Raw genomic sequence first — 25261 nt, forward strand, 5'->3', positions numbered from 1 at the left:
TCATTTTTAATGCAGAGTTGCAAGCAAAAGAGAAGTCCTACTCCTCATGGTATCCTGTTGATATAGGTGCAAATTTAAAATGTATATATACCTTTACGGTAACATTTTTAAAAATTAAATATTGAAACCTAAAAAAGAGTGACTGTCACACATGTAAGTTATAAAGATAATAGAACAAATACATCCGCTTAAAAATCACGTATTATGCAAACACTAGCTTTTTACCATACATGACTCTGGCCATGAATGGACTTGTGTTTTCATTGATTTATCTATCTCCTAGAGACAGGGTCTTATGTAGCGCCTGGTGTCCTGGAACATACTACGTAGACGTGTCAGAGCTGGTATAGAGGAGCTGTCCCTCCACACCCAACATGACTAAGCTGTGTATCAGGGCAGGACTCTCCTTTATAAGGACGGACTGTCCAAACAACATGCTTCCTAGGTATCCTCTGCCTTCTCAGATACCTACACAGGTAACATAAAAACCTCCCAAGAAAACGAGAAGTCAAGTGATTGTTAGAAAATACAGAGATGCAACTCATGTAAACCAGAGGCCTTCAGCTTTTTCTTAAAGATAGCAAATCTTTCTTTCTAACAAATGTACAATTAATAGTACATTGTTTAGCTGGGATAGACAGAGTAACTTATAGCTAACTGAAAGACATGTTCTTATATCTCAAAAAAGAGCAGCTTCTCCCAGTGGCCACCACACTGGCGCGCTGGGATGGAGGCCGGCGTCCAACAAGCGTACTTACTTTTCAGTTTCTGCCCCCGGATAGAGATGGTAGGCCTCATAAGAACTTCTACAAGAAGCTGAAAACAAAAATAAATAAATAAATAAATAAATAAATAAATAAATGTTTTAATTAATTGATTGATTGATTAATTAATTAATTAAAAGCCCAGCTCACAAACCATTGTTACTATGAATACATGTGGTCCAGTCTAAAGAGCTGTCACAAATCCTCTTGTTCTAAGTAAGGTTCAATAGAAGCAGCAGTCTGGCCAGAGTTAAGAACCTTTGAAGGCCAGAAGAGGGCCCTGGGTCCTCTGGAACTGGAGTTACAGAAGCTGTGATTTACCATTTGGGTGCTAACCACAGAATCTGAATCCTTCAAATACTCTTTACCTCTGAGAGTCTCTCCACCTCTTAAGAATTTTTATAACAAGGGTTTTAATTATTGAATAAAATTGCTTTCTATTTCAGTATTTTTGTTGTCTTTGAGACACATCTAGATGAATAGCCCAGGCTAGCTTCCAACTCATGATCCTTCACCTTCCCAAGCACTGGGATTACAAATGGTCACCTCTAGCCTACTTTCCACTTAAATACACTGAAATATTTTATTTTATTTTATTTTATTTTATTTTATTTTATTGGATTTGGTTTTTACGAGACAGGGTTTCTCTGTATAGCCCTGGCTGTCCTGGAACTCACTTTGTAGACCAGGCTTTATGCCGGGCAGTAGGGTGGTGCACACCTTTAATCCCAGCACTTGGGAGGCAGAGACAGGCGGATTTCTGGGTTCGAGGCTGAGCTACAGAGTAAGTTCCAGGACAGCTAGGGCTATACAGAGAAACTCTGTCTCTAAAAATCGAGAGAGAGAGAGAGAGAGAGAGAGAGAGAGAGAGCAAGTGAACTTTAACCTCAGTTATCCAATCTTTGTATGTTTAGAAGGTTAAGGATTTGACTGAAGTTCTGACTGGATCTGTCTGAAAGGCAGGATGAAGCAAAGTCATCTAGAATCATCATGTTGGGGATTGGTTCTAATGCTTTGTCTTATTTTGGCTCCCAAAAAGCCACGCTTCCAGACTTGAGGGTCCCTGCCCCGAGCTGGCTTTGATTGATAATAAAGAATTGCTGTAGAGCCATTGGCTGGGCAGGGAGGCAGGGCTTTTAGATTGTGCGGGCAAGAGACTGGGAGAGAGGGGAAAGGGAATGAGGCCCTATGTGTGTGTGTTGGGGGGGAGGGCTCCCCAGAAGGTTATGAGGTAACAGAGATGAAATATAGAGTTTAGAAGGTGTTAAGCCTGGGAAACGTATGCTAGCCACGGGGAGGATTAGAAGTGCCCAACCACTGACCTAGTCAAGACATCAAAATTAAGCTTGTGCTCATGTGAAAAGCAACCCGACAGGCGCATAAAGCAGTTTAACTAATTCATCGTTACAAAATGTGGATTTTCGTTTTTTTTGTTTTGTTTTCTTTTTTTATATTGGCTTAGTAAAGATTTAAGATATAGAGCAGAAATGGCTTCTAGGTGTCGGTGTGTTCTACTTCTTTATTTGAGCAGTAACACAAAACTATTTTGTAGAAATTATCAGTGTGCTCTCCTGTATCAAGACCAGGCGTATATAACAAAATCCTAAAACACAAACATACACTGGGGGCAAACAGATGGCCAAGCAATTAAGATATGCCCAGCTCTGGCACAGGACCCAGCTGGATTCTTAGCACCCACATGGCAGCTCACACACATCTACAACTCCAGTTCTGGGGTCTTCCACCCTCTTCTGGCCTCTGCAGGCCAAGTGTACACACATGGGGCACATGGGTCCTCTGGAAGAGCAGCCAGTGCTCTTAACTACTGAGATTTCTCTCCAGCTCAAAAGAAATAATTTTTAAAAATACACACACATATATAGCATGTCTGTGATGTTTTAGGTAAAAAGATACTTTTGTAATTGTTCATGGAATTTAATTTGATAAAAGTTTGGTATAAGCTGCAGATTAATAAATGAAAGAAACATATTTTTTGACTTTAAAAGTCTATAGAAAGTTCTTTGGCAATTTTGTAATTAAAAAAAAAAAGATATGAAAATACTAAATGTTTAACTGGAGACTAAACAAATAAACTATGGTATAATTACACCAGGAAATACTAACTAGATTATTTAAAATATGGAATATTTAGGTGTGCATGGGAAAAAAGCAAAGTAGAAGAGGGCATACCGGACCTATGACCTGACGGGGCATGTGAGGAGAACAGACATGAAGCTGGGATGGAGAGCAGTTCCATATGCACACGCAGCTAATCCAAGATCATCTCTGGTGCACACAAGACACTAGTGATCACAGCAGCTTCCAAGGAAGACACTGGGACACCTTTCACTTTGTACGTTTTAGCACTTCAAATAAATTCTTTCAAATTTATTTTGAAATACTACAGTACTTCAACCTAAGAGAGTGCCATTGATCTCAAAGTTAAGATCCAGATCAGAAAAATGCCAACAGGGTAAGGTACAAGCCACCATGCTGATGACCTAAGTTGAATCCACAGAACTCACATCATGGAAGAACCAAACCACAAGAGGTACACACACACACACACAAATGTAGAATAAATTTTATAAATTAAAAGTTAAGCTGGTGGTGGTGACATATCTTTAATCTCAGCTCTTGGTAGGTAGAGGCAGATAGACCCCTGTGAGTTAGAGGCCAGCCTGGTCTACAGAGAGAGATCCAGGACAGCCAGAGTACAACAGTGAGACCATGACTCAAAAATACAAAACAATAAGGTTCTTTTTTTTTTTAAGTTAAAATATTTGAAATATTTGCTACAAAATCTGAAATTCTTGCCTCTTGTTTTAAATTCTTAACGACTTAAGTATTAATAGCATTAAACATCTACTTACATCAACACCTCCAAATAAGTCAAAAATATATGTATTTGGATACGTAGCTTCTTGAGTAAATTTCCTGTCTTCAGTTACAAACGCCATAGCCTCCATAGAGAGAAGAGGAGAGATCTCCTGGTTCACAAAAGCAAACAGATTCCATTTAGGATTTAATAGAAAGACACTAAAACATCACTATAATATGCATTTTAGTGACAAACCAACCCCCCAACCCCCCACCCCAGAACACAAGGCTAGCCCTCAATGAAGTATTCGGGACCCTTGGAGTCCTTTTCCCATGGAATGTGGCTGCTGTGACGCAGCACACTTAGACGCCAGCCCTACTCAGGGCTAGCACAGTCGGCTTTTGCTCCCACAGAACCCCACTGCCAGGCTGTGAACGCTTAGCAGGTAGCTCAGGAGAGCGAGGATGTGTCTCCTTGGCTGATTTCCAGCAGCAGCTTGCCAGGGTACCAGGAAGACCAAACATTTTCAGGCCTACAATAAATACTCCAGGAAGCAGATGAACATCTGGTTCACTGAGAACTGCTGAGAGAGAAGATGGGGGCAGAGAAACAACTGGTTCTGCAGCCACAAACAAATCTGTTGGACTGTGACCTCCTGATGGAAGTACTTGGTGACTTCTCTAAGTCAAAGGCATTCTGATGGTCTTCCATGGCCACTCAAAGGAATCTCTTTATGTCACTTTACTTTGTAACTATCTATAAACCTAGAGTTTTATCCCCTAGACTAAATCCGTGTTCCTTAAAGACAAACTGAACTCCCCTTAACATTTGGACAGGTTCTTTGTATTTCCTCCTCTAAGTCTCAAGGCAGAAGAGGTATTCACCACTGTAGGTGCCTGCAGTGGATCTCAAACTCTGGGAGGGGCATAGCATTCTTTGTTCATAAAAGGCAGTGACAGACAGAAGAACTCTCGTTAGAACACTGCTTAAGTGCACCACAGCCAAGGTCACTCAGGTGTTAATTTCCCAAGCCTTCAGTTTTACCTCAGTTCCGTAAAAGACATTTGGCAGGTTTATGGAAAACACCTTTAGTTGTTTTGAGAGACAATCCCTGACTAGCTTGGAATGAACTATGTAGTAAAGGATAGATAGCCCTGTACTCAGAAATCCACCTGCGTCTGGCCTCCCAAATGTTAGAATTAAAAGTGTGTAGGCACCACACCCACCACACCCAACTTGGAAAGCATTTAAAGGCATCTAGGAAGTCTATCAATCCGACTATGAAAGGATGAATATGTAGTATCTCTTCCTAAAGGGAACAACTTGCTTTATTTAATAAGCAAGTTTAGAATAAACCTGTAAGATTTTTTTTTTTTTTTTTTTTTTGGATTTGGTATTTTTGAGACAGGGTTTCTCTGTGTAGCCCTGACTGTCCTGGAACTCTGTAGACCAGGCTGGCCTCAAACTCAGAAATCCACCTGCCTCTGCCTCCCAGAGTGCTGGGATTACAGGCGTGTGCCACCACCATCCGGCAATAAACCTGTAAGATGATCATTGCTGCTTTGCCTCTGAAGAGCACTGTAGTACTCAGTGTTATTCTGACACCAGTTTACACAGGTACAACTGTGGCTCCAGCTGCTTCTCTTAATTCACACTTGGTCCCAGTCCCAAGTCAGAAACCATGAGTGTGGACCACTACTGAGACAGCACTCAAGTTGGAAAACAAGTGTCTAGAACAACGTCATAGAACTTTCAACCTGACCAGCAGTCTAACTCAATCTTGTAATGATTGTAATAATGTAACTAATCTTACATTAGTGATAATTATTGAGTCATAAAGCTCCTCTCAAGAGCCTTCAGTAATAGAGGGCCTTTAAAGCTCTTTTCAAAAAGGATGTCATCTAGGGATAGGAGTGGGGACAGGGACTCGGGGCACAATTCTAGCCTAGCATGTGCAAGGCCCTGGGCTCAGTCCTAGCATCACAGGAGGTGGAGAGGAGGGAAACAATCAAATTCCCAGGCACTGGAATAACTAGTAATGATTTTCTTCTTTTAACATCTCCAAACTTCTCCAGTGTTCTACAGCTCATACAAACACTGGCTATTTTTAAAAGGTTAATAGTTTGGGGTGTCTGAAGACCCCGCAAAGCCTCTCTCAGGCCCCTATCAGTTTACCTTGAGAATGTTTTGGCACTCCGCGAAGTCGCTGTGCAGATGGCTGGTGGCATGTAGTTTAAGGAGCAACTGCGGAATTCCACTCCATTTGGACAATTTGTCCCTCTCAGTCAGAAAGGTCTCAGTGAACTGTAAATAAAAACATAAAAACAAAGGAACATTTTATTGTCAAGGAAGAAGTTTTGGCAAAAGAGAGCAGCTGACTCCCAAACAGCCAAGAAAGCAACTTAAGCGTGCTCTGAAGAAATCTTATAAGCTGTAGCCTGAGCCCTCTGCCCCTCTGCTCCTGTTCTGAACCTACCCCTCCCCTCCTGGTCAGTCTATGCTTTCCCCAGTACACACTAAGACTCCAAACTCAGCTGTGTCTCCTCTGTCGCTCTCCCTGCCCAGAGGCTCTCCCAGGCCTTTCTATCTGAAATGCTGTCTTCCTTCAAACAGCGACAATGAGGGCCAGCAAGGGCGGGCCAGTGGGTAAGGCTGCTTGCGACACAAGCCTGATACTCTGACTGATTCCTGGAACCCACGTACAGGGGAGGAAGGGGCTTATGAACACCACAAATCATCCTCTGACCCCATAGGCACACCACAGCACAGGGCATACACACGTTTACTTAAAAATTTAAAGAAACTTTGATTTAAAATTCTAAGTTATTGTTTATTTTATGTGTATGGGTGTTGTGCCTACATGTAAGTCTGTATACAACTTTTCTGTTTTGTTTTGTTTTGTTTTTTGTTTTTCGAGACAAGGCTTCTCTGTGTGGTCCTGGCTGTCCTGGAACTCACTCTGTAGACCAGGCTAGCCTCGAACTCAGAAATCTGCCTGCCTCTGCCTCCCAAGTGCTTGGATTAAAAGTGTGCGACACCACTGCCTGGTTGTACACAACTTTTGCCTGGTGCCCATGAAGGCCAGAAGAGGGTGCCAGATCTCCTAGAACTAGAGTTACAAACAGCTGTGAGTTGCTATGTTTCTAAAAGAACTTCTAAAAATCCTAAACTACATAGTGAGTTCTAGGTCAACTTGGACTATAGAGACCCTGCCTCAAAACAAAGCAAAGGATGGGTGGGTGGATGGATCAAGGCAGGGGATGAGAGATGGCTCAATGGTTAAGAGCATTTCTTACTCTTATAGAAGAGCCAAATTTGGTTCCCAGTACACATACTGGGCAGCTCACAACCACAAATAACCCCAGTTCCAAGAATCTAACACCCTCCTTCCAGTCTCTGCCTGCACCCACACGTGTGGCAAGCATTCACATAGACAAATAAATAAACAAACAAACAAACAGACAAATAAAACTTTTTTCTAAAATACAGGTCAACAGCTAGCAACTTTATTTGGCTTTCCTCTCTCCTCTTCCTAAGGCCTAAGGGCCCCCTACTCAAGGGTTTCATTTATCACATATTTTAACCTACTCTATACAGTTCCTAGTTCATCTGCCCCTTTCTTTCTCTGGATCAGAACTACCCCAGAACAGATACCAAACTGCAAAAGCACTCCCTCTCTTTCTCTCTCTCTCATGCAGCTGCAGCGTTCCTGCACAGAGCAGGGGCTGAGGAGCTGTCTGAAGGTATCAAGGAGAGCGCCAGCACACTGACAGAGCGTGAGTAGATTATAGAGTCATTTCACCATACAAACACAGACAATCAAATCAAAAGCATCTTGTCACAACTTGTATGGGGCACACAAACCTTTAACAACGTTGGGCTTACCTGAATACACATGCCCCATGATAATGAACAAGTCTCATAATTCTGTCTACACTGTGTCTTAGATCATGGCATGAGGGGTAACAAAGTGCTCAGAAGAATGCCTTTTTTTAGGATGAAACACAGGAAAATGCTACTTCTTACATCACAAATGTCAAGATAGCAGCAATGTTATAGTGTTTAAACTCAAAGTCAATGCAAGCTAACAACAACAACAAAGGTTAAAAACCTCTTTCCTTTCTTTAAGCAAAGCAAGAAGCAAACCTACAGCTGAGAAGCCACTCCTACAGAGAATCCTAAACAGTACTATAAATGGGAAATCACAAGCTAATGATCTACCATGAGAAACTAGGGGAAATAAGTACAACAAAATAAAACAGGGCAGCAGAAATAAAATAAATTAAAAGTATAAAACTACACAAACATTGACAATACCTTTTATTTCAAGATTTTCTGGAAAGGTCAATTAACAGATAAACGTTAAACTATAGCAACTGGGTGGATTATTACACTCAGGAATGAATGAGAGAGTATTACTACCAATAACCCAGCTGAAGAGACTATAGGCAAGTACTGAAGATGACTGTATGCCAACAGTCGAGATAAGCTCAGGAAATGACTAGGAGAGCACAGGCTGTGGCACTGACAGCAGCAGGCAGCCCTGGAACGCCCGCGAAGCTGACTTAGTGATGATTCACACAGCAATAACTAAAACCTCCAAGACAAAGTCTAGATCCAGACTGAAGGCTTCATGAAGTATCAAACATTTAAAGAAGAATTAACACAAACACCCAGATTCCTCAAAATAGGTGAGGACAGTATTCTGGCAACCAACCTAGACAAATCTACCACAAGAAAACTACCGGTCAATCTCTCTTACCAATAGAGATGCAAACACCTAGCAGCACATACAGCAAAAACAAGCAGAAATAATTCAACATACCAACTATTACATAGATGAGAAATGGCAACAGCCAAACGTGTTTCCATGATTAGCACTCTGCACACAATAGAAGCAGAAGAGAACTTTCTCAGTCAGCTAAAGGTATTTACAAACTAACACCATACTAACTAGTAAAGATGAATGTTTTCCTACTAAGATCAAGAAGAAAAAAGACCTAAAGATGTCCACTCTTACCAATTGCATTTAACAATGTAAATATGAACAATTGGGCAAGAAAAATAAATTAAGAGACTTGAACTAGAAATATGGAATACTCTATTTGTGGATAACATGACCCTGATTATCAATTACACTTTATAGTAACATTAAAAATAAGATGAGCCGAGTGGTGTTGGTGCACGCCTGTAATCCCAGTACTCTGGGAGGCAGAGGCAGGTGGATTTATGAGTTCAAGGCCAGCCTGGTCTACAGAGTAAGTTCCAGGACAGCCAGGGCTATACAGAGAAACCCTGTCTCAGAAAAAAAAAATATACACACACACACACACACATATATATGTATATATATATTTGTTTGCCCAGCATGGTGGCATATGCACTCAAGGCCAGCCTGGGCTAAAAAGTAAGTTCCAGGACAGGCAGGGCTCTATCACACAGAAAAATCCTGTCTCAAAAACAAAACTAAACAAAACAAAACAAAAAGAAGATATTTAACAGCATCAGTGCAAGGCTTAAAAAAAAATTAAACATTGTTAAACTAAACACTCTTAAAAAATAATAAAGAATGCTCAGGACACCAAGGCAGGAGGATCTCAACCAAGGCCAGGCTGAGTTATATTGTAAGAACTTGTCCAAAAAACAAAAAACAAAAACCATGGAAAAGCATCACATGCTAAAGGAGGGGATTTTACTGCTTGGCAATATCTTCTATACTGTTTATTATCACTAAAACCTATCACTAAAGCCCTATGCTGTTGATTGGTAGAATTTCTATCAAAGCCCAGTTGTCTTCATTGTAGAAATTGTTAATTTACTACTAACTCTCATATGGTAATCCCAGGGACCCAGAACAGTCAAAACAGTCTTGAGTTTGGAAGAATTATAATCCTGAATTGCTGATTTGTAAGTTCATCACAAGTCAACACCAATCAAGACTGAATTAACAGACTGGACCCGTGGGACAGCAGTGACACCCCATGGTTATGCAGGCTTGGCTCTGCTTGTTCCGGGGGTTACCTGCTTGTTCCGGGGGTGCCTTTGTTAGGTTTGTGAGACAGTCTGTGTAGTTCTGACTGGCCTGGAGCTCACTGTGGACAACAGCTTGATCTCAAATTTAGACAGATCTGCCCACCTCTGCCTCCTAAGTACTGGGATTTTAAAAACAGCTGCCATCCACCACATCCCAAAGTTAATTGTTTTTTTGTTGTCAAACCATAGAACAATTTCCTCAACATATGTTACTAGTACAAATGAGTATCTCTAAGCAAAAAAAAAAAAAATATGTGCTTGCAAGTATGAGGATACAGTTCAATCCATAACCTACTTAAAAAAATAAAAATAAAAAAGGCCAATGTAGTAGGTAGACTTGTAAACCCAGAGCTGCAGACAGGAGGATTCCCTGGGCTGATTGGTTGGCCAGACTGGCCTACTCAGGGAGTTTCAGGTCAGTGAGAGATCCTGTCTCCAAAAACAAGGACAGCACCTGAGAAACACCTGAGGCTGTTCTGTCACCCACGAACACACATTTGTGCAATGCACCTGCACATATACAGAGGCATACTCTCTCTCTCTCTCTCTCTCTCTCTCTCTCTCTCTCTCTCTCTCTCTCTCTCACGCACACGCACATGCGCGCGCGCGCACACACACACACACACACACACGCACACACACACCAGAAGAGAAAAACTGTTACATTAGGCATACTAATGTATACTGTCTGAAGCCATATAGCAAAAAGCAGAAAAAATATTTAAAGCACAGAAAAGGGGTTTAAAAAAAATCATGCCAACTACTGAATTCAGTGATGTTATCTTTTGAAAGTAAAGGAAAATATGAATTTTCTCAGACAAAACTTGACCTCCCCTACTGGAAATATGAAAGGTAGCTCTTTAGAGATAAGGAAACCTACTGGTGAGAATCTCTGTGGCTACCTGTCTCTTGTAATTGTAATGCTTGTACACACAAAGAGGGCTGATGAAACAAATAAACACAAGTTAACTTTTTTTAATCTAAATTAATCCAAAATGCAAATAACAACAATTATCAGGTGACTGTAGCATGGAGAATGACCCAGATGGCAGTGATACCCAAATGACAGGAACTAGATGCTCGTTCTAAACAATCACTGCCTGACTATTAGGAATGCTCCAAACTCCAGGACAACCAACACAAACAAACCACTACAGAACACCATACATACCTCTTCTGAAGCCTAGGTTAGCCTCAAATAGTAGCAATCTTCTGCCCCAGCCTCTGGAATTCTGGGATTACAGATATAAGCACACAACCAACTAAAAATGACTTTAAAATAAAAATGACTGGGGCTGGGAACATGGTTCCCTCAGTAAACTGTCTGCCACCACAAGCACAAGGACCTGAATTCAGATTCCAGCACCCACTAAAAGCCAGGTAAAGCAGCATAGAGCTATAACCCCAGCACTGGAACTCAGTGGCCTCCAGACTAGTTGAAGTGAGAGGCTATGGTCGCAAAAAAGGAAAAACAAACAAACAAAAAAACCAAGTGAAAAGTATCAAAGCAGGCAGACCTGAGGTCAAACTGGTCTCCACACATTCATGCCCACACAGGAACACAACATCTACAAACGTACACATACCACACATACACGCACAGAAGTATGTAGATAATACACTAAAAGTCAGTATAATCATATAATTCTCAATTCATCACAGAAGCAGAAAAAAATGGAAGGTTAAGAAAACAAATACAATGCAGCTGTGCATATGGTAGACTCTACCCTCTTATGTCACTAGTTGCTGTACAAGTCTATACATGGTCAAACGCACCAATGACTGCATACCAGTTTTAGAAAATAATTATAAACAGTATCATTAAAAGTCTATGGGCAGTCGGGCAGTGGTAGTACACGCCTGTAATCCCAGCACTCTGGGAGGCAGAGGCAGGCAGATTTCTGAGTTCGAGGCCAACCTGGTCTACAGAGTGAGTTCTAGGACAACCAGGGCTATACAGAGAAACCCTGTCTCAAAAAAAAACCAAATCCAAAAAACCAAAAACCAAAAAACCAAAAAACCAAAAAAAAAAAAAAAAAAAATATATATATATATATATATATATATATATGTCAGTTGAATAAGAAGAAAAAAGTCAACTATATGTTGTTCAAGAAAACCCCTTTCATGACTAGAGAGAAGGCTTGTGGTTAGGTCTCTTGCAAAAGACCCAAGTTCAATTCCCAGCACCAACCACCAACATTGGGCAGTTTACAACCACCAGTAACTCTAGTTCCTGAGGGATTCTAATCTCTGGCCTCTTCCTGTACCTGCTTTATTTGTACATACCCAACACAGACTTATATGAATAGTCATAAGTAAAATAATAAAAATACATCTTTAATATACTACTTTAAATATGACGTTATGTATCCCTTAACAGTATACAGGCAGGGTCCCACATGGTAGTGCGTATTTGTAAACCCATTACTTCGGAGGTAGAGGCAGAAAGGTCAGGAGAAGTTCAAGGCTAGCCTCAGTTACCTAGTGAGTTCAATGCTAGTGAGGGCTACATGAGACCCTGTCTCAAGACAACAACAATAAACAGGTGTATAGAGAGAAGCTCAATGACTAAACACTGATCTTCTAGAGGACCTAAGTTTGGTTCCCAGCACCCATAAGGCAGATCACACCCATCCGATGCCCTCTTCTGACTTCCACGGGCATCATGCATGCATGCAGTACACACATATATGTGCAAGCAAAACATTCATACATATAAGATAGATCTTTTTAAGAAAAAGAAATCATGTTAACACTAAGAGAAAGCTTAAAGAGTTTTATATCAAGTTTCAGGCAACAGAGTCCAGAAAAGGGAGAAGCGTTAGGAACAGAGAGCCACGGCAGAACACTAATGGCCAGTTCTCCAAGATGACACGGGAGTTCTTAACATGTGTACCGAACTGCAGCTTACCAAAATAGAGGAAGCAAAACCTCAAAGAACTACCAAGAGAAACTGATGAATTTTGAACTTCATGAATCCTCATCAAGACAGGAAAATCAGTAAGGACAAGGTTGACATGAGTGCCACCATCAATTAACTAGGTCTGACATCTGCAGTGTCTTTAATCCAACAACAGAACACATACTATTCTCAAAATCACATGAACACCAAAGACAGACCACATCCTTCGCCACAAAGCACACCTTGACAAGTTTCAAAAGTAGCAACTGGCTCTTCCTGTAAGCAGCCAGGTCACCTGTAGAGATAGTTGCTACCCTCTTGACCCAGAAAGTCCCACAAAAATCACACAAATCAAGAGGTTCAAACCTGCATGTTCACCTTAAGAACATCCGGGAAACTGAGCAGGCCGTCAACGGTATGCATGTCCACAAAGCCAACACGTATCTGGAGGATGTCACTTCAATGAAGCCGTGTGTGCCATTCCAGCGGTATAATGGTGGAGTCGGTCGGTGCACCCAGGCCAGACGGTGTGGCTGGACACAGGGATGGTGGCCAAAAAAGAGTGATGAATTTTTGCTACACGTGCTTAAAAATGCAAAGAGTGATGCTGAACTTAAGGGTTTAGATGTGTATTCTCTAGTCATTGAACACATCCAGGTGAACCAGGAGCCTGAGATGCACTGACAACCTACAGAGCTCACGGCCAGATTAACCCACACGTGAGCTCCCCTGCCACACTGCGATGATCCTCACTGAGAAGGAACAGATTGTTCCACAGCTAGAAGAGGAGGTCGCCAGAAGAAAAAGATATCCCTGAAGAAGCAAAAACTCATGGCACTGGAATAAATTTGGCATAAAATAAATGCAGACAAAAGTTAAAAAAAAAAAAAAGTAACAACTGGGTAAAGTATGTTCTCAAACCACCATGTAATGTGTCTCAAAGCAACAAACAATGAACAGAACAGTTGGACAGTCTAAGATATTTGGAGAAGAAACAACCTTTCTAAATAACTGAGCCAATGACCCTCAAGAAAATGTAAAAATATTATGAGAAAAATGAAAGATATATTATCAAAGTTTGTAAGATGTGGTAAAATCTGTACTAAACGCATGTGTTAGAAAGAAGAAACAGCTCCAGTCCATAGCCTAAGCTTCTACTTTAACACGTCAGAGAAAGAAGAACATCTGAAGTCTAAAGCAAGCAGAGGAAAGAAAGAAATGAAATGAGAGCAGAGCAGTGGATTCAAGCTGACTCTTGCAACTCAGCCCAGTAACTTCAGGCACTTGCTGCCTGAGGTCAAAACACAGACCTGAGCTTGACACTAGACTGAGGACTGACTGAACAAAACCTGGTCTCAAAAGGACCTCCCCAAAAAGAAAGGAGAAAAAGAAAGATTAAATTAAAAAAACAGGAAATCTGTAGAGAAAAAATTTAATTAAAACCTGGATCTTTAAAGAAGAATAGAATCAATAAACTCTAGTCTGGCTAATTAATCAAGAAAAAGAATACAAATTACTAACGCCAGAAATACATGGAGGGCCATTATTACTGATCCCAGGGACATTAACAATAAAGTAATTCTGTGAACAACTCTATTACCAAAATTTTATTAAATTAATGGACCATTCTTTGAATGGTACAATCAAGAGACATAGAGGAGAGAAGAATATGCTGACAAACCATCTATTATAGAAAATGTACAAATAAAAGTGAGCAAAATCTCTACAAACAGATATTTCTCCAAAGGTAATAGACACATGGCCAGGAAATGCGTGACTAATGATCAGTGCCGGTGTCCTTAGAGGAAAGGCAATCCAATCCACAATGAGCTATGGCACACCAGCCAGGACCACAATCATAAAGATAGAAGGAACTGTTTGGGAAGCCAGACAGTGGCACTCGCCTTTAATCCCAGAACTCAGGAGACAGAGAGGCCTCTATGAGTTTGAGGACAGCCTGGTCTACAAAGTGAGTTCCTGGAGAGCTAGGGCTGTTACACAAAGAAACTCTATCTTGGAAAAAATAAAATAAAATAAAACAAAACAAAACAAAAATTTTAAAAAAAGAAGTGTTTGGGAAGGTCTGGGGAAACTGGAACTCTCTTTCACTCCAGGTAGAAATAAGAAGCAGCACAGCCACAGCTGAGCAAGTACTGAAAAAATTCAACAGGAATTCAGCAGGATATATTAATATTTATCTATTTATTGTAGGTAAGTACACTGTAGCTGTCCTCAGACACACCAGAAGAGGGCATTAGATCTCATTACGGATGGTTGTGAGCTACCATGTGGTTGCTGGGATTTGAACTCAGGACCTTTGGAAGAACAGTCAGTGCTCTGAACCACTGAGCCATCCCTCCAGCCCCCAAATTTTATATATATATGCGATTCCAACTTCAGTTCGCGGAGGGCAGAGCAGCAGGAGGGTCACGCTGATTTAAGGCCTACACAAGCTACTTAGCAAGACTCAGTTTCAAAACCTAAGTTGTGCAACTTGCCTAGCTGTTACAAGGCCCTGGGTTAGATCCCTAGCAAACACATACACACACATACACATACCGGAATTATCATATGACCCAGTAATTCTTTTCCTAGGCAAATGTCCACAAAAGTGTTGCACCCAAAGGCTTACAACAGCATTTGTCTTAGTAAGCAAAAGTAGAAACTTGAGTGTACCTAACTGGTAAACAGACAAATAAAATATAGGATATTAGTATGATGAAATGTTATTTGGCAAGAAGTGACAAATATAACAGATAAATCTTGAAGCTTGTTATCCTAAATGAAAGAAATCAGACAAAATACCACATATTTTTTAATTCTATTTAATACAAAGATATTCAGAATAAGCCCGCCCAAAGAGATAGAAAATAAATAAGATGAGCTGCTGCCAAGGACAGAGACAGTAACTGGGGAGAAGCTGTTGTAGGTACAGGGTTGGTTTGGGTTTCAGTTTGAGCCTGTAACTCATCGTTACCAAAAACTTTCTCTGTAGCTGAGGATGGCCCTGAACTCTGACCTTCCAAGTTCTGAGATTAAAGGCATACTGTGCTCCCTCCAGACCATAATCAAGTTTTTTTTTTTTTTTATTGTTTGTTTGTCTTGTGAGAAAATGTTCTAAAACACTGGTTTGTAGTATCTATGGCTTTGTACCGTGACTCAAATGGGGTGTGTGTAGAAAGTAAGTCAACACTTTAACAAGGTTGTTATGAACACTAAACAATGTACATAAGTGAACCTTTAAAGTGACAGAAAGGCCCTAAAACTATTTTGGTGACAGTTGCATAATTTTCTAAACAGACTTTTTAACTTATTATCATATTTGTATATGTATGGGTGTCTTCCTGTATGTCTACCACATCTGTGCCTGCAGAGGTCTGTACAAGGCTGTGACCTTGTAATTTTTCTAGGGAGAAATGGAGTTATGTACAGATGGTTGCAAACTGCCACATGGGTATTAGTAACTGAACCTATCTCCTGAACACCAAATGCCCTTAACACTAAGTTACCTCTCCAGTGCCATAATTTGCAAAACAAGCAAAGAACAGCAAACAGCTACAAACCACTGAAATGAGAATTTACAATTGGTAATTTCATTTTGGTTCTTGAGACAGTATCTAATGGAGCCCAGGCCATCCTCAAATTCCTGATCCCCCTACTTCTCCTTCCCAAGTACTGGAATTAGAAGCATGAGTAAATTTGGTTGTTTTAAGTCTCAATAAATTATAATTTAAAAGAAACATCAAGGACTGGTGAGATAGCTCCATCTCTAAAGCCCTTGTCTTGCAAGTGTGAGGGTCAGAACTGACTCATATTAAAACAGCCAGGCCTGGTGTAATATACCTGTAACCCCAGCAAGATCTCTAGAAACAGGCAGGTCAACTAGCCTGGCTATGTGGTCAAGCCAATGAGATTCTATGCTTCAAACAAAAAAGAAAGAAGGCATCTGAAGACTGACACTCAAGGTTGACTATGCATGCATGCACCTGCACTCACCCCCACAAACAAATACATGGTCATGTACACACAGACATACACACACAAATGATATTACCCAATAAGGAACACAGAACCAACATGACATCTGAAAAGTAAGTATCATATTAAATATATTTAAATCCCCAAATGTCAATTAGTACAGTAAAATTTAAAAACAAAATATATAATGCTGCCTACCAGAAAAACATTTAAGAATGTCTGAACATAACAGACTGGGAAATAATACATGATGTAAAAGTACACACCAGAAGAAAGGTGGTATAACCTGTCATCAGCAAGAAACTCAAAGCTAAAAGCACTAGCAGAGAGCTAGGCTGATGACACGTTGGTAATCCTCGCGCTCAACAGGCTGAAGCCAGAGGGCTGCCCTGAGTTCAAGGCTGGCAATGGCTGCACAGCAATATCTGTCTCACCAAGAAGTAAATAAAGAACAACATGTCGAGAGATCAGCACCTTATGAACGTGAATGTGCCAGTCCCCGTGAGATGCACAGTTAAATGCCAAAGCAAATCCATACACTTCAGAAGTATTCTCAATCTTCAAGCCCTCAAGCACAGGCAGAAATTCTGAAGCAGGAAAAATTACTTAAGTGATAGAATGATCTATAATAAAACTAAGCATTTATGTTTACCAACAGATCTTTTTGTTGTTTTTTGAGATGAGGGTCTCAACTATGTACAGCACACTGGCTGGCCTGGAACTATGAAGACCAGGCTGACCTTGAACTCAAAGATCTGTTTGCCTCTGTCTCTTCTATGACTGGCTCATCAAAAGATCTTTATAGATTAAAAAGGAGACATAGAATGAAAGAAAATATCTGCAAGACATCTATTCAAAAAGTACATATATCCAGCTGGATGTGGTGGTATACATGCTTTTAATTCCAGCATTCAGGAGACAGAGGAAGATGGATCTCTGTGAATTTGAGGCTAGCCTGTTTTACATACAGAATTCCAGGCTAGCCAAAGATACAGTAAGACCCTATTTCAAAAAAAAGTCAAAGACTTCTAGTTAAGTAAAGATGAAAACAGGGCCTGGAGAGATGGCTCAGTGGTTAAAAGCACTGGTGACCTTCCAGAGGACTCACGTTCAATCCCCTCCACCCATACAGCGGCTCAGTCTGCAGTGCCAGTTACAAGGGATCTGATGCCCTCTTCCAACTTCCTCAGGCACCAGGCATGCACATGCTACATAGACACGTTCATACAGGTAAAACACTCATACACAGAAAATAATTTCTAAAAGAAAATTAATAATAACAAAAATGTACAAAATATTTGAGTAGGTGTTTCACAAAGGGAGTATCTAAAATTTGCCAATAAACCTCTGAAAGGGAGTTCACTTCATTCACTCACCATAAACTAAACCCATAGTGATGATACCATTAAACACCTAAGGAGAAAAAACCCCAAAACCCTAAATTAAACCCTCCAGGTGGTAAAATACATACAAAATACACGATCAAGTGTTCATGTCACTATTATTCATAACAGTCCCCAAACTAGAAGGATCCATTTTATTTCTCAAAAATAAAATGACCTAATTATTGTCCACTGATAGAGTAACAGGCCAAAACAAAAAACCATCTTCAGGAATGAGTCTAAAACAAAATGGGCTAAAAGAATGTATTTGCTCAAAGATAGAACATTATTATTTACAATTTAAAAAAAATTATAACTCAGAATGAAACCTGATATACAAGTACCAGAATAAAAGATATTTTTGAGGGCTGGAGAGATGGCTCAGCGGTTAAGAACACTGATTGCTCTTCCAGAGGTCCTGAGTTCAATTCCAGCAACCACCTGGTGGCTCACAACCATCTGTAACAGAGTCCGATGCATTCTTCTGGCATATGTCTGAAAACAGCTACAGTGCACTTGTATAAATAGAAATAAATAAATCTTTTTTTAAAAAGATATTTTTGAATATGTAAACATAAAAAATTAACATTTGTATGCTCTTTCCTGGAGTCTATTATAGAGTAATAGAGGTAGATACAGATTTAGGAAAACAGAGTACAATGCTCTGAATTTGATGAAGAGAAGTTCCAAGACTTCAACAAAGAGGAGGCTTGAAAACTTAAAAAGCCAAACAAAACACATAGTGGAGTCAACTATGCACATAGTTTCTATGCACATAGAAAAAGCAGGGCAAACGTCAAGGAACGCAGTGTTCTGTCAGGGAAGATTCACAAGGCTCCACATGGTATGTGACATGTCCTTATGAAGTATCATCGTTTGAATATAAAATGTACCCCATGCTCATGTCTGAGCATTTGGTCCCTGGCCAGCTGTGCTCTTTTGGAAGATTATGGAGCCTTTGGGACTCTGACCTAGATAGCACAGTAGATGGAGACTGGGGCGACTCTTGAGGGTAACACCCAGGTTGGTTCCAGCCAGAGCAATCGGATTTCTTTCTGCAGCCATGTGCTCCCACCATCTACTCCCTCCGCCATCCTCTCCATGGTGGACTAGACTCCTGAAGCCAGAGCCAAAATACAACATCTTCTCTTCAGTTGCTTCCGTGAGGTGTCAAGTCACAGTGCAGAATGATGTGGACAGCAAACACAGTGTGATTCCAGAAGGAAAAGGTAGGAGAGAGGAATGATTATGGAAATAAGCTGATGTCTATAAGGAGACTCAAGATTCTAGCTTCAGGGGTGAGCACATGGCTACATACATCTTTCAAGTCTCATAGAAGCATACACTAAAACTGTTTCTCAATGGTATATAACACATGTTTAGCACATGCTAGGCCTGAGTTTAATCTCCAACATGAAAAGGAGAAAAGTGAATTTTACTATGGATGCATTTGTACATCAATTAAAAGCAACAAAAGGACTACTTTTAATATCAAGAAAAACTATATTGAGGCAGTAACTTTTAGACATATATGGCTCTATATAAACAGTACTTAACATCAGCAGCAGAATGTAACTACTTGATACCAACAACCAGACTTGATATACTGGGAGAAGGGTAGAGACAAGAGACATACATATGCTAATCTTTTAGTTAGAAATCCTGGCTCTCACAGCTGCAGCTACACTGTGGACAAGGGGCCTTGGGAGAACTGAGTGAAGAGCAGGCAGTGCACTGCTGTGGTCTCTAACAGCCTCATGATTTCCAGAGAGCCAGTCTTGGTCCAGACACCCGACTTCAGAAGGAGCTGCCTGTGCCTATAATTAATCCGAGCACTAGGAGGCCTAGCTAGGGCTGTACCATTAGTTAGATGCTATCTGGGGCCAGCTGGGCTACACAGAGAGATACTGTCTCAAAATATAATAAATAGAAATAATCACTTCCACTTTGTTTTCCTTGTGTGTAGCCAAGCCCTGTGATGAGAGAGCCACCACTCAGGCATCTTCTCAGCTGAGTTACTGGCAGGTGTCATATGAGGCTCTCTCTTCAAGCACTTGTGGTTTGACAGTTTACAGGAATGATAATCCCTTACATCGTGTTCCCTACTCTGTCAGCCTGCTTAGTCAATGTGACATTTCCAGACACTCACAGTTTTCATTGATTGTCTTCACTGTCTTCCTTTTAAAATAAAAGCAGATTTCTGTGAAAAATATATATATTTTCTTTGTTTAATCCTAAGCATAAGACAGCTAATATCTTAACATAGCAACATGCAGGCAAACAGGCATTTCGAAGGATTACTAATAAAGATTAAATATATTGTTAGGGCAGTCTAAAAACAAATATTAACCATTGACTATTTGTATTCTATGCAATGGTGTTTGTGTGGTTTCAACACAAGTACAGGTTAGGGTTTGTGGATACATCTTAGGGTTTATGGGTACAAATGTTACCCACTGAAATTAACAGTATTTATACATTTCTGGGACTTTAGTTATCCAGGAGGCTCTTTCTTTCTTCCTCTCTTCCCTCTCCCCTACCTATGGAAGAAGGGGTGTAGCTTTTGAGTCAGGATCTTCTATGTAATCCTGGCTGGCCTAGAACTCACTCACTACGTAGACCAACTTGGCCTTTGAGTAATCAATAGTCCTCCTGCCTCTGCTTCCCAAATGTTGGAGTTATCAGCTGTAGGTACCAGCTGGTGGGTGTCGTATGGGGAAAACCTGTTTTCCAAGGTGTCCTCAGTATCAAATTGCTCTTACCAGGAAAGAAAAGTTTTTTACTTAAATCACTACGTTTCAAACCCTAGTTAGAGTGAGACTAAAACAACCAGTACCTACAGAAGAAAAACTAAAGCAGGGAAAGGTTGTGGGAGTGTTTGCCTGGCAGGTACCAGGCCCCAAGTTTGATTCCTAGCAACACACAAAAATGGAGGGGGATGGGAAGGAAGGAGAGAGGATCTAAAGAAAAAAGTAGAAAGTAAAACCAGGGAAGTCATGAGTGATCAGTGACAGTAACAGATGCAATAGCAGCACCAGGGGAGCAGAGGGCTCCCAAAACCAAGACTACCAAATTGCCAAGCTACAGGCTACCTGAGGTTGGCAGGCCACGGTGTATACAGGTGCATCATCCTAGTGCCCACAGTTTATCCAGTCTTTCCCCTCAACTCCATTGGCCTTGCAAAAATCTGTATCCCTGTCATGCAGGAAGCAGATTTGATTCTACAGCAATGGGAAGCAGCTGGGAGCTTCAAGCAGAGGACTTATAAGACTCAATTTGCTTTGAGCACCAAGTGTACAAATGACTATGAAGGCATCAATGAGTTACATAGTATCTTGGCATATTTATTACCTTCACAGAGGTCAAAGAAAGGTTGGGAAGAGAAGGCGAATAAAAACCCAAGCCCACTCTAAATCCTGCAACCTACAGTCTTATCCCAGGTTGCCCTTGTGTTCCACTTATAGAAAAGGGAAAGATGGAGGGAACATGGGATCTGGTTCCCAAGAGGAACCCAAGATTCTGATTTCCTACATGTTAAATTTGAGTTGCCCATCAGTTATTTACATGGAGATTCAGAGCAGGTGATTAGAAATACCTACCCATGTGGAGCAAAAGAAAGAGTCAGAAATGGAGATAAAGTCATAAGAGCCATCAGAATATAGAGTATTTGTTAAAATAATGAAAGGCAACCTTTCTGCACACTCACTATACTTCAGCTACTATTTACAAGGTTCTCTTGTAAAACTAATTTTTCTTCATCATAATCTTAAGAGGTTAGGTACTGTAATGATCTGTTTTTACAGATAAAGAAACAGATATTAAGTAACTTTTCCAGAAACAATAAAAGTACATACCAGAGCCAGGTTTCAAATCACAGGTAACGTTACTCTGGAACTCTTAAAAGCCTTGGGATTACTGGAGAGTGACTATAGACAGACACAGACTGAGGATACAATATTCCAACTCAACTAAATCCTTCCTATTCAGTGCTTGGCATGGTTTGAGGCTCTGCAGATACAAAGAAAAATAAGAGACTCTCAAAAAAATCAATCTAATTACTGCTAGCTAAGAGTAACTATGTATCAAATAAGCAGTATTTGACACACTGGTTAACCTTTCTAGACCTATTGTTTCACCTGATTCTCATAACCTCAAGGGACAGATGTCATTACCACCATTTTAGAAATAATGAAGCTGAGATCTGACTTAAGCCTAGGGGCACTGGCTAATACAGGCTGGAACTAGGATTCAACTCAGGCCCAGTTTACTTCCAAATCCAGTCTTTCCCAAGGAAATTCTACCCTATGGTATGACTCAGATAAACTTTCAGGGCATTGGTTAAGCTCATAGTAAGACAAAGCACAAGGGTGGGTAGGCTGGGGGTGGGGGGGGTGGGGGCTGAAGAGTTGCTCAGTGGATACAGTTTCAGGTTTATAAGCTGAGAAACTTCTAGAGATCTGGTGTGCATCAGTGTGAGACTAGTAAACACTGATACTATAGTTTCAAGCAGTTGCAATGATCAGCTGTTACATATATATTTCTTATTTAAAAGGTATTTCTAGGTAGGTGGTACTCTTGTTACTGCCTAGCCTGCTGCCCCTTGCAGTGCACTTAATAAATCTGTTTTCTTCCCCACTCCACCGCCCCCTCCAAAGTTTTTTAAAAACTTGGCACTTTCCTACTCTGCCATATGCCATAGCCAGTATTCGTACTGTGCTATGGAAATATGGGTGAACAAGTAATTTATTCTGCACATCGGGAGAGGGAGAGCACAGCAAGGCAAAAGCCCTGAAGAACTCTACTAAGAAAGGAAGCAATGAGATAGAAAGGTCCCTGCTTCATTATCACTATTATTTGGGAGACAGGAGTTCTAATCCAACCCCTGAAATAGCTCCTGCACCTTTATAAAACTACCAAAGAAATAAGCAATTATAGGCTTAAACAGTAAGCATTTGAAACAAACTTTGGGGATTGACAGAGTAATAATAATGGAGATCACAATGAGCAGCCAAACAGGCTCCAGGAATATTTTAGTAACCTTCTAATCTAGTTCCCTAGCATTCCTAGCACTGCAGCACTGGAAGCAAATTATTCTCCTAAACGTCTCCTTCAGCACATTAAAGACTTTCCACGGCTCACTGTTCTTCGAGATCACCTGGAGGGATGTCAGGAATCATACACACTGCCTAACCTTTCTAAACCTCGGTTTCCTCATCTGTGCTAAGAGGTGAATTCAACATATGGCTCAAACGGCTGAAGATTGCTGGGTGTAGTAGTAGGCACCTGTAATCCCAGCACTAAGAGGGCAGAAGCGGGAGGACCTCCACAAGTGCAAGGCCAGCCTCATTTATACAATGAGTTTCAAGGCCAGTAAAATGGACATAGTGAGAGCTTGTCTCAAAAGTAACATCACTTTCAAAAAAAGTCAACAGCCTGCACACTGACTGATCCAAAATATGTGATCATTAAAGGTTAGTCAGTCCCCTTTCTGCCTGTCCTGACATACTCGCTCAGTGAGGTATTCTGGCTTCAAGGACAGAGCAAGTATTGCTCACATCTTAAGGCAGATGCAGAGGAATGCAATGAAGAAAAGACTGCTCATCTACAGTTTCTATAGGAAAATATAGCTGCCCCTTCATCTGCCACCCTCTACAAACACAGACCATCTCACCTTTATCTGTTCAGTCCAAGTCAGAGGAGTCATCTATCCTCATCTATTTATTCTAAGGTTGTGTCCTATCCCCCCCCTCAACACACACACACACACCACAACACCACATGTATAGGACATTAATTGGTTTAATGATAAGCTGGGCATTAAACAATACTCTTCAGCCCTTATATGCACCTGAAATACACTAACACTTGACACAACTATCTCCTCTGAATTTGACAATAACCTTAAAGGGTGAATTAAATGAGGAAACTACGGCCCTGAAAGGTAACTTGCCCAAGCAAGAAAGAGAACAGGGCTTTGAACGAAAGTTCTTCCCCCAAAGCACGTATCCCTACGCTAGTAAAACAGTCTTCTGCACCCGTTGGAGCTCAGCCTAATGTGAGATACAGGCGAGAAAAGGGCAGACAACAAAGAAATATGCAATCACAGGCTAAGAAAACAGTGCAACAGAAAAGGAGTAGGGTGATCTAATAGAATAACAACGGGGGGCCTACTTTAGAAAAGGAGGAGGAACGTTGAGGCCTTTGAGAAGATGACATTTATGATAAGCTTGATAACCGTTTGGGGGGGCTGCAGTGAAGAAGCCCCCTCCTGCTTACAAGGGGCAAACACGAGACCAGTAGAAGATGAAGCCAACTCGCCTAGGTTCTCCAGACACGCAGACGTGGCGCAGGGAAATGAGGATCTAGAAACTCGGCCCAGGGCTTATACGCGCCATCAATACCCTAGGCAGCTCGACCCCACTCGGCCCAGTCCCGCAGGCCTCCAAGCTGGCCACTGCCGCCCCTCCCCGTCCTAACGTGGCTGACAGCGTCCGGACCGCACACAGGACAGCGCCGCGGCCAGCCAAGGGGGATCTGGCCGGTCCGCTGCGGCCTGGAAAGGCCTCTTCTCCGGCCCCTGGCCAGCTCCAGCCTGGCCCGCCCCGCCCCGCCCCTCCGGGCCGGCCTCGTACCTGCACCGCCCGGACCAGGCCTCGGCCGGTGAGCTGGCCCTGCCGCAGCTGCAGCAGGATGTTACCCGGCCGCGGCCGACCTCCCCAGCCGCCCCACGCCGCCGCGGTAGCCGCCGACCGCCTCCCTCGGCTGGCCCCAGCTCCAGCCGCTGCCGGCGCTGCCGCCATGTCTCCTCGTCCGACAAACAGGAAGCAAGCGGTCCCGGAGCCGCGTCGATTTCTACGGGGCGGCGGAGGACTCTCTACATCGCCCCCAGTGGACTGACGCGGAGGTGCAAGCCGCGTGGCAGGGATTGTGCGTGCTCCGAGGCCTTATGGGAACTGTAGTCTTTGCAGAGAGCGGGCAGGTAGCGGAGATGCTGCTCTTCCTGGATCACCTGTTTTCCTATATCCCACCTCCAGCATTTCTACGAGGTTGCTCCAAGTGGAAAACCAGTTGCTGCGTGCACAAGCTCTCAAAATTTTTCGCTATCTGGAAATGATACAGTCCAGAGGTCATGGAAGAATTCTAGGCCCTTATCCAGAGTTGACACTTGACATGTTTCCCCTTCTTTTTTACAACGGACTTTAGCCAAGCCATCGCACTTTACCCATAGCCCTCAGTCCATTCAATATTTAGGGCATGGGAGCCAGATTAATCAACTAATATGTTATTACAATGAACAAATATGATTTACGTAAATGATACATAAAGGACCATCAATATGCTATTGCTTATTCAAAGAAAATGACGAAAATATTTCATT

The 25261-nt window shown here is 41.6% G+C and overlaps 1 protein-coding gene across 2 annotated transcripts in view; it reads right to left on the reverse strand.

Annotated features, from left to right (window-relative positions):
• Trpc4ap (transient receptor potential cation channel subfamily C member 4 associated protein) overlaps window positions 1–24744 on the reverse strand; it is a 59796-nt gene extending 35052 nt beyond the window's left edge. For both annotated transcript variants that reach the window (XM_052184043.1, XM_052184042.1), the window contains exons 1-4: window positions 24516–24744; window positions 5761–5889; window positions 3638–3754; window positions 759–816 (exon numbers count right to left, since the gene is read on the reverse strand). In XM_052184043.1, coding sequence (XP_052040003.1) covers window positions 759–816; window positions 3638–3754; window positions 5761–5889; window positions 24516–24683 — 472 coding nt within the window. In that variant the 5' untranslated portion in view covers window positions 24684–24744. The remainder of the gene's footprint in view (window positions 1–758; window positions 817–3637; window positions 3755–5760; window positions 5890–24515) is intronic.
• Between the last annotated feature and the right edge of the window lie 517 nt (window positions 24745–25261).

Source organism: Apodemus sylvaticus, chromosome 5 (genome assembly GCF_947179515.1).
Source record: "Apodemus sylvaticus chromosome 5, mApoSyl1.1, whole genome shotgun sequence".
NCBI classification, from domain to species: domain Eukaryota; kingdom Metazoa; phylum Chordata; class Mammalia; order Rodentia; family Muridae; genus Apodemus; species Apodemus sylvaticus.